The sequence below is a fragment of the Corylus avellana genome, chromosome 7, assembly GCF_965113065.1.
Source record: "Corylus avellana chromosome 7, dhCorAvel1.hap1.2, whole genome shotgun sequence".
Classification (NCBI taxonomy): Eukaryota; Viridiplantae; Streptophyta; class Magnoliopsida; order Fagales; family Betulaceae; genus Corylus; species Corylus avellana.
The window spans coordinates 17330128-17343855 of record NC_142496.1 but is presented as its reverse complement, the minus strand read 5'-3'; the positions used below and the strand labels follow the sequence as shown (position 1 = coordinate 17343855).

The window sequence follows — 13728 nt, the reverse complement described above, 5'->3', positions numbered from 1 at the left end:
CATATATGTATCACAAAACCCAGAATTGGGAGTCGGACTCTCATGCTCGTCAATAAGGCCCCGACCTTGACCTTGGCCACGGCCTCGTGCTGCTGGAACACGTTTACGTCCTGTTGTTGTCATTGTTATGATCAGTCTGCAAACAACTCAAAAACCAAAAAATTATATTAGTCAAATTATAACCATATAGTATGTTCAATATTTTTGACAAACATACAATAATTATGCTAGTAAAAAAAAAAACAAACACCACAATACATGTATATATATATATAGAGAGAGAGAGAGAGAGAGCATCAACTTCATTAAATATGCTAATACACTTTGTACTTACACCAAATGTGAGCTTATGTTCAACACATATCATCATCAGATTCATATTCAGAATCTGTATCACTGTTACTTGAAAATGATTGTTCGTGTTCAGAGTCCTCTTCGTGTTCAGAGTCTATATCGTTGTCGCTACATAACTCCTCTTCCTCATCAAAGTTTGTATCATAGTCCTCGTTTGGCAAGTTATCGTTGGCAAATATGCATGCATCAAGTTGAATATATAATTCATCAATTGCTATTGTCGCATCATCTCTACGTAATTGAGTGGAGGCTTCAACATTTGCTTCATCAACAAAGACCATATTACCCACAACACATTCACCTTGCTGGTATACGTCATCACTGAGTCTTTCGTCATCTTCTGTATTATCTCCTTTTTGTACTGTTGGAATATCATAGATGTCTCTATTGATCCACTTCTACACCACTTTCCAATTACCACCCAATTTGGGATCATCCAAGTAAAACACTTGCGAAGCTTGACATGCTAAGATGAACGGGTCGAATTCACACTATGTACGAGAAGTATTCACAATCGTGAAGCCTTGGTCCATTTGTACTCATGTTGCACTCCCAGTGTCCCACCAATCGCACTCAAACAAGTACACGAGATTTTGGCCAGGGTAACGTAACTCTAGAATATCTTTTAACTCACCATAATACTCAGTTATTGAGGTTTCGTCCTCACCTGAAACAGAAACACCACTGTTCTGGGTAATACGAGTTTCTGCACATTCTTTCGTGTGGTACCTAACCCCATTCACGATGCAACCTCTATACGATCTAACATGACAATCAGGCCCGCATGCAAGATCATATAATTGTTTTGAGCCATTGTCTGCAGTACACCCACTATTGTATAAACGTTTATGGAACCAACGTTCAAAGTTAGCCTCATGCTTTTTATCAATGTCACGGCCGCCTTCTCTTTTGATCATATTATAATGTTCACAGCATGAAAAATAAACGTATTTGTAAATGATCATCAACGCTAAAATTATAACATGTCGTAATAGGTAAAACACAAAGACCATTACTAAACTTACTCCAAATATGAGGCCGTTTCGTTATAGTTGGTAAGCACATACCATCGTGCCCTACCAAAATCATTAGCATCCAGTGTTACTAATTTAGCTGCTCCTAACGGCCGAACTCGCTGGGAGAACACATCCAAGCGCTGGCTCATTTCTACTTCCTCAACGTCAACATTTCTCCGTTCACGATTCCATCTTGTCTCAATCCCCCGAAGATACCTGAAACAGAAGGTCAAGCTCTCCTCAGCTAGGCAACACTCGGCAATAGACCCCTCTGGACGCGCTTTGTTACACGTCCACTTCTTATATCTTCCAAGTTCTCTTTCGAACGGATACATCCAACGGTTTTGTACAGGACCGGCAAGCTCGGCCTCCCGAGGTAAATGAAGTGCTAGATGGATCATAACATCAAAAAAAGCTGGCGGAAATATCTTTTCCATTTTGCATAAAATTATTACAATGTCGACTTTCATTTGTTTCAAGATATCAACTTTCAACGTCCGTGCACATAACTGCGTAAAAAAGGTACTCAACTCAGTCAATGTTGTTCGTATTTTCGACGTGGAGAAATTTCTAATTACAACAGGAAGCAAGCGCTGTAAGAAGACATGACAATCGTGGTTTTTCATACCCGAAATTTTACCAGGAAGCTTGTTCACACATCGACCAATGTTAGATGTATACCCGTCAGGAAATTTAACACCTGACAACCACTCACATAAACTCTTCTTCTCATCTCTTGTCAATGTGTACTTCGCAACTAGCATCTTATAAGTTTCACCATTTGGCTGCACATGCAATTCTTTACGTATACCCATCAACTGTAAATCTCTTCGTGCCTTGACTGTGTCCTTGGTCTTCCCATCAATATTCATCAACGTACCTAAGATACTTTCACATATGTTCTTCTCAATATGCATAACATCTAAATTGTGACGTACTTTCAAACTTGACCAGTAAGGCAACTCAAAGAAAATACTTCTCTTCTTCCAATTGAACCCAATATCTGTGTACTTTCTCTTTCTCCCGCTTGTTTTTCGAAATTGTAAACCCTCAGCATCCCTTAGCTGTTTCAACAATTGACTTGCAGACAATTCTTCAGGTACCAATCTATGCTCCTCTGTACCATCGAACAAATCTCCTCTTTTGCGCCATGGATGCTCTTGAGGAAGCCACCGACGATGACACATGAAGCACACCTTATGCCCATACTTCAAATACCTGAACGATGTATCCTTATTACATACTGGACATGCAAGATTTCCATTTGTAGACCACCCAGATAATTTTCCATATGCGGGAAAATCATTTATAGTCCATAGTAATGTCGCATGCAATTGAAATGTCTCTTTCTTTGATGCATCGTACACGCGTATGCCTTCATTCCATAAATCTTTCAAGTCATCAACCAATGGGCGCAAATATACATCAAGATTCTTTCCGGGATCTGAAGGCCCAGGGATAATAAGGGACAACATCAAATTTGGACTCTTCATACACATCCACGGAGGGAGATTGTACACCGTTAACATTACTGCCCATATGCTATATGTTGTACTCATATTACCATATGGGTTGAAACCATCACTTGCTAAACCAAGCCGCACATTGCGGGAATCACTTGCAAACCACTCATGTCTTTTATCAAACTCTTTCCATACAATAGAATCGGCAGGGTGTCTGAGAGTATTGCCATCATCTTCTCGACCTTCTTTGTGCCACCGCATTTTCTTGGCCATTTCTTTTGTCATAAACAACCATTGTAACGTTGATTTTATTGGGAAATACCGTAAGACCTTTTGAGGAATATTACTTTTTTTGCCTTTGCCATCAATCCATCTTGAATTGTTGCACTTTGGGCATACCACTTTGTCTGCATGTTCTTTCCAAAAAAGCACACAACCATTCTTGCATGCGTGTATCTTATCGTAACCGAATTCCACGTGTCGCCTAAACTGTATTGCTTCTCTATACGAGCGTGGCAATATCTCTCCATCTAGGAGGGCCATCTTTATCAAGTCAATCATCATATCAAACGCCTTGTTACTCATGTTGCAGAACGCCTTTATATGAAGCATCTTCAGTACAAAAGCAATTTGTGTAAATTTCTTGCAGCCTGGATAAAATTCTCGTAAACCATCTTCCCAAAATCGGTAGAAGGAGCTTGTTTGTTCGTGATCATCGGTTGTGGGGCCCTGTGAAGTAGAGGACTCTCCGATGTTAGCATCAACAAATGTCCCCATACATACATCGTCTAACAATTCTTCAACTGCATCAACCTCCTCCATCATTTCAGTTGTATGTGTGTGCATGTTTGTAGAAGTGTTTACCCTAAAATGATCTTCTTCCCCGTGAAATATCCATCGAGTGTATGCCGGAGTAAATCCATTCATATACAAGTGACCCTTCACCTCGCTAATATGAGAATAATATCGATTTGCACAATCACGGCATGGACACTTTGTCATATCACGTGAATCAACTGATTTAACTGCCATTCCCATGAATTCTTCCACACCTTTTTGAAATCGCTCTGAACATCGAGTACTTTCCCGCATCCAACTCCTATCCATATTGATGTCCCTATTAGAGGTTATTCGTTACGTACATATACGCACACAAGGGAATTAGAAGATCAGATTCTTAAGAATTAATAGAATTAAATGGGAGGTCTGTTTTCAAATATTGATGCTAGCTCAATGCCATGTTACCTAACAAAATATTTTAGAAGTGGGTTAGTAGTTTAGAACAAATTTCTATTTGTAATTTATTTACTTGTTTAGCTCAATGACAGTTTTACATTTTTTACCATTGATGTTAGCTTTGATATTTATTATAGAATGTTGTCTTGCTTCAAGTTTACTGTGCTGCTTTCTTATTGAACTTAAATGGAAAAGACAATACAATCATGTACTATACCAACTTTGATCACATAAGTTGATGTGAACTAGAAAATTAATAACATAATCCTAATATAAGAATAAGACTTAATACTAATAAACAAGTAATAATAAGAGAAGAAGCAAGAGAAGAAGGGAGAGATGCAGTGGGAATACAAGTTTTCAGACGATCACGTGTGCGATCGATCGCACCCCCAGAGAGGTTTTACTTGTAGGTGGTGCGATCGATCGCACTATGGGCTTTAGCACGTAGTGCGATCGATCGCACTACCAGAGAGGTTTTACTTGTAGGTGGTGCGATCAATCGCACTATCAGGGGCTTCAGCACGTAGTGCGATCGATCGCACCACTAGAAAGGTTTTACTTGTAGTGAGTGCGATCGATCGCACTATCAGCTATCCCACAAACAAGTTAGTTTATGCTTTACTCCAATCAACACATATCTCTACAAACCCCACATTTATACAGGTAAACAATTAATGACATGGCTATACATGACTGTGTGTGCACCCGGGTACCCGTGCATATTTTAACATACACATAAAAACATGTAAAAACCACTAATCAAACATTTACTTCTATACGTACATTTTTCTTTCTACCACTATCCAACAATCTGAAGCCAACACTTGTTGAGATTAAGACCCTCTATATTTTCTACCCTAAAAGTGCTGCAAAGGGTAATATAGCTCTTACTACAAGTTCCTCACAAACTGATGTAGTAGTCCACATGACACTCTTATATGGACTACCACATTAGTTACTAAATAATTAAATTTAGTTGTCAAATTTTGTTGCTTAATTTTTTCAGTCATGTTGGTACCACGTGGCACTTTGGGTCTACCAAGTTGCTTTTTTTATACGTAATTCAATCTTATTAAAAGCGTAAAGGCTACAATCCTAGTACACAAAAAGTATACAAGAGAAACCCCCTACTATAGTAAAAAAAAAAGAACAAAACTCCAAAAAATCAAGATAAGTAGAAAATGGCAGACTATTTAACGCCACCATCCATGTGTAAAGTGATTTGAACACAGTATTTTTCAGCTCTAATACCTAAGTATCTTGATCTTCAAAACTCTTTACATTCCGCTCTCTCCAAATACAACATTAAACATAAATGAGCCAACCTCCAAACTTCCAAAACATTACGACTTTCCATTTGTCCCCTCCAACTCACCAACAATTCTCTCACGCTTTCAGTCAAGACCCAAACAATGCCAAACAAAAGGAAAAGCGAACTCTATATTTCTCTTTCTATTTCAAAAATGGAGAAATAATATGATCAATAGATCCCTCACTCTTCTTGCACATAGAACACCAATCCACCACCATGGTGTTCCTCTTTCTCAAATTATCCAAAGTCGAGATTTTCCCTAAATGCCGCCGTCCACACAAAGAATGTCACTTCTTTTTTTTTTTTGATAAGTATAAAAATTAAAAAATTTAAAAAGAAGTGACATTCTCCACACAAAGAATGTCACTTTTAAGGGACCCTCAACATACTCAAATACTCTTCCAAGGAAAATGAGAACTTACAAGAATGGATAACACATGATAGAATGACTTCAGTTCAAACTTTCACCTTTTGGTGGTGATCCAACAAATTCCATCCTCTCCTCCTTGCTCACTTTATTAGAATACACCAGCTCAAAGAAAGAGTATTTGAGTTCCATATGTTATGGAAAAGTATATGTTCCAATGTACATTTCTTTTTCGGAATTGTATATAATCCACCACCCACGCATCCTTACAATGTGCAATACTAAACAAATCCGGATAGGAAATCTCCAAGGGTTGCTCCCTACACTAGAAGTCATGCCAAAACCTCACCTTGGACCCATCTTCCACCTCAAATCTAACAAATCTAGAGAAAAAAATATCATCTCCTCCTTATATATTTCCACACTCCCACTCCAAAGAGCCCCCACAACTTAAAAGCTATCCCAGCCAATAACCTGTTTTTATTCTCTTTTTCAGTTCTGATGATTTGCTAGAAAATAAAACCATAGCCACAAAGACTAAGGCCTCAACATGACTATAGTAAATCTTACTAGCTTCCCCTTTTGTTTGTCTAATTAAGTTATGAGGGTTTTCGTGCGATTTCAATTTTGACAATTAAATCTTTAATTTTTTTTATCTACTTTTAAATGTCTCTCTGTCAATATGTCATCCAATTAATTAACCATATGTTACATCAAACTAATCAAATAATACAACATGGCTCTAGAATGTTAATTTACAGGTAATGTCATAAATTTTATTTTTCATATATCCTCCCCAATTTGCAGTACTATTAATTACCCTGGCCATGAATAGTTAGGGGTGGCAACTTCTTGTGTTTTGAGTTCGGATTGTGTCAAGGTATGCGTATAAGACTATACGGATCAACCCTAATTTTACACATTTAATTAAACGAGTCAGACTTTTTAATTATAACTCGCTAAATCCATGTTGAGTTTGTGTCGGGTTTGCAGGTCGTGTCATAAATGAATGACCTTTATGAATGGGGATAATAAACAAAGTTTTAGATGTGTATTTTTCTTATTGCTTGTCTTGCATACTACACACTTTGTTCAAGAATGATCAATTTCTCTCTTCTCTTCCTACATTGTTAACGTTTTGGGTTTGAAGTTTAACAATCTCTAAGAAGGAAAAGAAAAACAAAAGTTTTGTAGTATATCTGTTTGTTCAATGAAATACATAGTTATATTAATGGTCCTCTATTTAATTGTTATCTTTTGGTTTAGAGTAAGTTCCATCTAGTACATGCTTAAATATACTTATGTTTCTCCTCTACCTTGTTTAGATTAGTTAATGTGTGATCCCTTGAACAAAAATCACTGATTTGCAACACATAGATAGCAACCATTACACTAGAAAAAAACGTTGGTGCCACATAATTTACTGCATGTTCACGTTGTTTGTCCTTTAATATAGTGACTTAATTGTGATGCAGGTTCATTGATTCATGATTTTAAACTGATTTGTTTCAATTTGAACAAGTATGCTTAGGATTACTGCATTTCTGTCATGCATCATACCAGACATAATTTATCTTAGAACTCTCGAATTTCAAACATAGGTGAATGTTATACTACCTTTGGGCAATATATGAATCATTTCAATTGTAACTTTCATGTGGTTGACCACAAAATGTAAAACTCTCTTGTACAGATGGTATGTGAACTTGTAGCCATTTTAGAGAGATTAAAAAGGAAAAATTCTGTTTGGACCCTTTGATAGATTAGAATTGATGCCGAAAAGAATGATGGGATATATAAGTTGCACTAGTTGGGTTGTTTTGGCATGGGGTTAGCACTTTTAGAAACAATTTAAAATCATATTGTTCTGTGTTTCACCTAGTACCTTACTCTCATTTCAGCTTTGGTTATGTGTAGTTTCTATCTTTTGATGGAATGGTTTGTGAAAAAGAAAAAAAAAAAAAACAAATTAATAAAAAAACTCTCCAATTTTTTTTGAGTTCTGTATATGCATGCTTGAGATAGTTTTTGCTAATTCTTATTCCTCTAAACTATTGATAGATATGAATAATTTTTTCTTTATTTTTCTGTATCTCTCATTTTAAGTTAGCCTTTTTACTCTTATTTGTACTCTGTACCAATAAAGGGCTATACTCTACATGTTAGTAAATTTGCCATCAAGAAATCAATTAGATTTTCTCAAGAGACAGTATTGACAACAAAATGAAGAGCAAAATTAAATAAATTTACACCCAACACAAGCTTGAAATGATCAAATATTAGCCTCCTACTATGTTTGAAAATATCTCAATACTAAAAATCACAGGAAACAATATAGAAACCACAAAAATCAACCATTTTAGATGCAAAACTGCAACCTATGAACAGCAGATGCAAAATAGAAAGAGAAGAAGAGAGGAGAAACTCATTTAAGGTTTTCAAGGGTTAAGAAAAACTCATACCGGAGAGAAAGCTACAAGAGAGCGTTAAGTGCGCCGGAGTGAGAGCTGGCAGACAGAGGTGCGTCGGAAAGAGAGCTGCCGGAGAGAGAACCTTGCGCTGGAGTATTGAGTGAGAGAGAGCGATCGAGAGAGAGAGAGAGAGAGAGTGAGAGTGATAGTGAGAGTACTGAATCCTGGATTCCTGATGTTAGCTGCAGCTCATCATCATGTACGTGTGGTATTTCCTCAGAAAATTTGACGAAAATTTGAGCACCCGCCAGTTTTTACCAGATGGCGGCAAATTATTTGGTGTAGCTCAATTAGTGGTTATTTGGGGCATTTTTCTTAAAAAAAAAAAAAAAAAAAAAAAAAAAAAAAAAAAAAAAAAAAAAAAATTGAGAAAAATATTAAAAAAAAAAAAAAAAAAAAAGGCTCCAAAATAAATGAGAAAAATATAAAAAAACATGAAGCAAGTTGTAATTTATTTTTTGAAAAAAATTCGTTTTTTTTTTTCAATTATTTTATTATTTATTTGTTAAAATAATAGGGGTATTATATGAATATTAAAAATAAGTGGCATTTTTATACAATTTGGTTGTTCGGGAGGCTACTTTAGTATCTTTTTATAATTTTCCAAAAAAAAAAATTATACTACCAATTTTTTAATTTTTATTTATTTATTTATTTGTAATTTTTCTCTTATAATATGTTTTTACTATTATAATATTAACTAAAAATTTCCGTTTATAAAATTTTTATGATAAATATCATTAAGTTGATATTTCTCTTATAATTAGTTATAAAATAATACAAAATCCAAAGATAATATAAGATCAATATAACTAAGGCACTAAGATAATATAAAAAGCTAATAGTTCAATTGAATGTTGGATTGAACCTTCAATTGAATGTTTGATTGAACCTTCAATTGTATCTGGTTTGATCTATCAATTGATCATACCACAGTCAATGGAACTAATTCATTAGGATTGCTCGGATGTTTGATCGAACATTTAATCCTATCACGATCAATCGAACTAATTCAGTATGATCGATCGGATATTTGATTCTATCATGATCAATCGAACTAATTCATTATGATCGATCAGATGTTTGATCGAACGATTGATCCTATCACGATCAATCGAACTAATCTATTAGGATCGATCGGATGTTTGATTGATCATTTAATCATATCACGATCAATCGAACTAATTCATTATGATCAATCGGATGTTTGATCGAACATTTGATCCCATTACGATCGATCAGACTAATATGTAATAGTATCGATCGGAATTGATTTTATCAAATGTTTGATTGAACCTTCAATCATGTCAAGTTGTATTGATTGTATCCCGATCAATTTAAGTAATGCACTAATATAATATAAAATGTTTAGACTTCAATTCAATGTTCGATCGAACATTTAATTTGTTTGAATTTTGTTCGATCATTTGATCTTATCACGATCGATCGATCAAATGCACTAGGTAGGACCAAACGGATATTTGATCAAACCTTCAATTTCAATTGTTTCAATCATTTGATCTTATCACAATCAATCGAACTAATTCATTATGATTGATCGGATATTCGATCAAACCTTCAATTTCAATTGTTTCAATCATTTGATCTTATCACGATCAATCGAACTAATTCATTATGATTGATCGGATATTCGATCAAACCTTCAATTTCAATTGTTTCAATCATTTGATCTTATCACGATCAATCGAACTAATTCATTATGATTGATCGGATATTCGATCAAACCTTCAATTTAATTGTTTCAAGTTTCATCGATCATTTGATCCTATCATGATCGATTGAACAAATGTACTATGATCAAACGGATGTTTGAATAAACCTTTAATTTCAATTGTTTCAATTTTGATTGTCACTTGATCCTATCATTTCATTGTATCACTATCAAAGTTGTTGTACATTATGCAATAAAAATTAAAATAAAATTAAAATAAAAAAAAATTATATATATATATATACATTCTGCCTCTCTTTTAACATTCTGTGACTGAGATCGATCGCATCTTGTGTGCGATCGATTGCAGTCACAGAATGTACAAGTTTGTACATTCTGTTACTGCGATCGATCGCACCCAAGGTGAGATCGATCGCAGTCACAGAATGTACACGTTTGTACATTCTGTGACTGCGATCGATTGCAAAAAATGTGCGATCGATCGCAGTCACAGAAACAACACTCTCATATGCTGGCTGAGTGCGATCGATCGCACCATTGTTGCGATCGATCGCACCATTGTTGCGATCGATCGCACTCGGCCAGCACATATCACGTGACCTATTTTAGGTCACTTTCCCCGCACTCCCACATATTTTTCTTCTCCAAGCAGCACCCACCTCTGGCACTCCTCCACCGTTTCTCACCACTCCTCCACTCCTCCACCGTTTTTCACCACCTCTACCACACAGCCACCTCACGGTTCTCTTCTCCGGCAACCATACCAGGTATTTTTCACCACCTCTAATTTACACCCCATTCCCCATTCCCATCAACACCCCAACCCCGATTACTTCCCCAACATTTTTTTTTTCTCATATTTCTGCAATTGTGGGTGTTCATCCACCCACATTGCTTTGTTGTGGTTGGATTTTGCTGTTTTTGCAGGGGGTTTTGAGCGGAGTTGCTTTGTTCTTCAATTTTAGCTATCTCTAGTGCACACCAAGTGTTTGCCAAAAGTCCCCAATCAACCTCATCATACCAAGAGCTCGAGCTTCGTCCTCCCGAGGGTCCGATACCCAAGCCATTTGTCCCCCGCCCACTTTTGAGGGGCGGGAGCTGCTATTTGAGACCACCTTCGCCATTCGCGAAGACTTTCAAAATCTTGAGGCGACTCAATGGGCGGTCGCCGAGTTCAAGCGACAGGGGCTCAACAAGCTTTTCAAGCCGGTCACCACCACTGCCTACAGAAAATTGGTGATCGAGTTCTATGCCAACCTGTCGCATGACTGCAACAACGTGGCGGCCCTCTCTTCCAAAGTGAAAGGCAAAGCTATTGACGTAACACGGGCCGACATTGCTGCTGCCCTTCAATGCAATCATGAGCACCCTCCAGAAGCCGCACAACTTGCTGAGCAACCGGCCAGATTCTACGTGGCGGAAATCATTGAGGACATGTGCGATGGGCAATATGCCGATTCCCATCATAATGCCGGCAGCCGATCGAAGCTACCTCAACGGCTTTGGTTTGTGGACTCCATATTACACCGTAATGCTTTTCCCTTGGGGCACAAATCTCAGAGGCGGGATCAATTTCTTCAAACACTCTACGCCTTCCATAAAGATGCTTGGTACTCCATTCCCGACATAATTTGGAATCAAATTCAGAAATTTTGGAATGGGGTGCATGTTGGAGGAGCGGAGTCCACACATTCATGGAGGTTGCCTTTCCCATACTTAATCTCGTACATCCTCCGGAAGAAAGGCATCAAGAGTACCGTAGCTGATGAGCCAGTCACTACTACTCCCATATTTGGCATTCGCCAATGGAACAAGAGCTTGTCCCACATGCCCCGGGGACCAGCACCTGGTGCTGAAGAGAGTGAGGCCGAGCCGATGGCCAAAGATGAACCTGAAGTTGAGCCAGAGGCATCTGAGGAGGAGGAACAAAACCGCTCACTTATTGAAGAAATAGCGGGCCTTCGGAGAGAGTTGGCTGGCCAAAGAAAGGAGGCATCCAAAACTTTCAAATTGATGGACAAATGCCTAGGCACCTTAGAAGAATTGATGCAGTCCATTCTCACCCGGTTGCCACCGCCATCTGCAGGAGCATCATCTTCTAGACAGCAGTGAGCAGGGACCACTGTTTGGCTAAAGACGTTAAACTTAGCGCTCATGGGAGGCACCCCATAGTTTACCCTTTTTATTTTGTTTAGTATGTTTTAAGTTAATCTTTTTATTTGTCTTTAGTTTTGTTTCTTTTTATTTGTCATATCATATATATACACTATTAGATATGTCAAATTTAATATGAATTATGAAATGGGAATTAAGAATTAAGTTTTCATTCGGGGAATTAAATCCCATTTGGTTAGGAATCATTTGGGGAATCCACTTAAAACTGAAGTCTTCAAATTAGTCCGAATGAAAACTTTATCCTCCAAATGAAACTCCTAACCAAATGGCAAATATATACAAATTAAAATCTTTCTTTAGGAGTATGGAATTGAAATAGAAGAATTTTTCCTTTTTAAAAAAAAAAAAAAAAAACACACACACACACATATATATATATTGAAACAACTGTACATATGGATTATTAAGTGAAAGGGAGAGCTTTACTTTTACGGTTAAAATTTTATTTCGTTATATTTAACGGTGCATATTGTGTCACTTTATTTGAAAATTTTAAACAATGTAGTGATATATACACAATTTTAGTGGATGCTATTGGGCATCAAATTTTTTATTTTATTTTATTTTATTTTATTTTTTTTCCTACCTACTCTTTAGGGTCGACAAAGTCGACCTTAAAGTCGACCCTAATACTTAGGCATTAGGGTCGACTTCAAAGTCAACCCTAATGATCACTCTTCAGCGTCCACTTTTAGTGGACGCTATTGGTGATTAATATTATTATTTTTTATTTTTTTTAATTCCTCACACGCTCTTTAGGGTCGACTTTGTCGACCCTAATACTTAAGCATTAGGGTCGACTTTCGGAGTCGACCCTAATGATCACTCTTCAGCGTCCACTTTTAGTGGACGCTATTGGTGATTAATATTATTTTTTTTTTATTTTTTTTAGTTCCTCCACACGCTCTTTAGGGTCGACTTTGTCGACCCTAATACTTAGGCATTAGGGTCGACTTTAGAGTCGACCCTAATGATCACTCTTCAGCGTCCACTTTTAGTGGACGCTATTGGTGAATAAATTTTTTATTTTATTTTATTTTTTTAATTCCTCCACACGCCCTTTAGGGTCGACTTTAGAGTCGACCCTAATGATCACTCTTCAGTGTCCACTTTGAGTGGACGCTATTGGTGAATAAAATTATTATTATTATTATTATTATTTTAATTCCTCCACACGCCCTTTAGGGTCGACTTTGTCGACCCTAATACTTAGGCATTAGGGTCGACTTGAGAGTCGACCCTAATGATCAATCTTCAGCGTCCACTATATTGGTGATTAATATTATTTTTTTTTTAATTCTTTTTTAATTCCTCCACACGCCCTTTAGAGTCGACCCTAATACTTAAAGTCGACCCTAATGATCAATCTTCAGCGTCCACTTTTAGTGGACGCTATTGGTGATTAATATTATTTTTTATTTTTTTTTTTTAATTCCTCCACACACTCTTTAGGGTCGACTTTGTCGACCCTAATACTTAGGCATTAAGTCGACCCTAATGATCAATCTTCAGCGTCCACTTTTAGTGGACGCTATTGGTGATTAATATTATTATTATTTTTTTTTTTTTAATTCCTCCACACACTCTTTAGGGTCGACTTTGTCGACCCTAATACTTAGGCATTAGGGTCGACTTGAG

At 36.8% G+C, this 13728-nt stretch overlaps 1 protein-coding gene across 1 annotated transcript; it reads right to left on the bottom strand.

The window, feature by feature from the left end:
• Positions 1-2127: 2127 nt before the first annotated feature.
• Positions 2128-3376, bottom strand: LOC148584590 (uncharacterized). The gene is made up of 3 exons (XM_088518523.1): positions 3342-3376; positions 2589-3206; positions 2128-2155 (listed from the first exon to the last, which is right to left on the bottom strand). Exons 1-3 carry the CDS (start codon positions 3374-3376, stop codon positions 2128-2130), a joined length of 681 nt encoding a protein of 226 aa, XP_088374649.1.
• Between the last annotated feature and the right edge of the window lie 10352 nt (positions 3377-13728).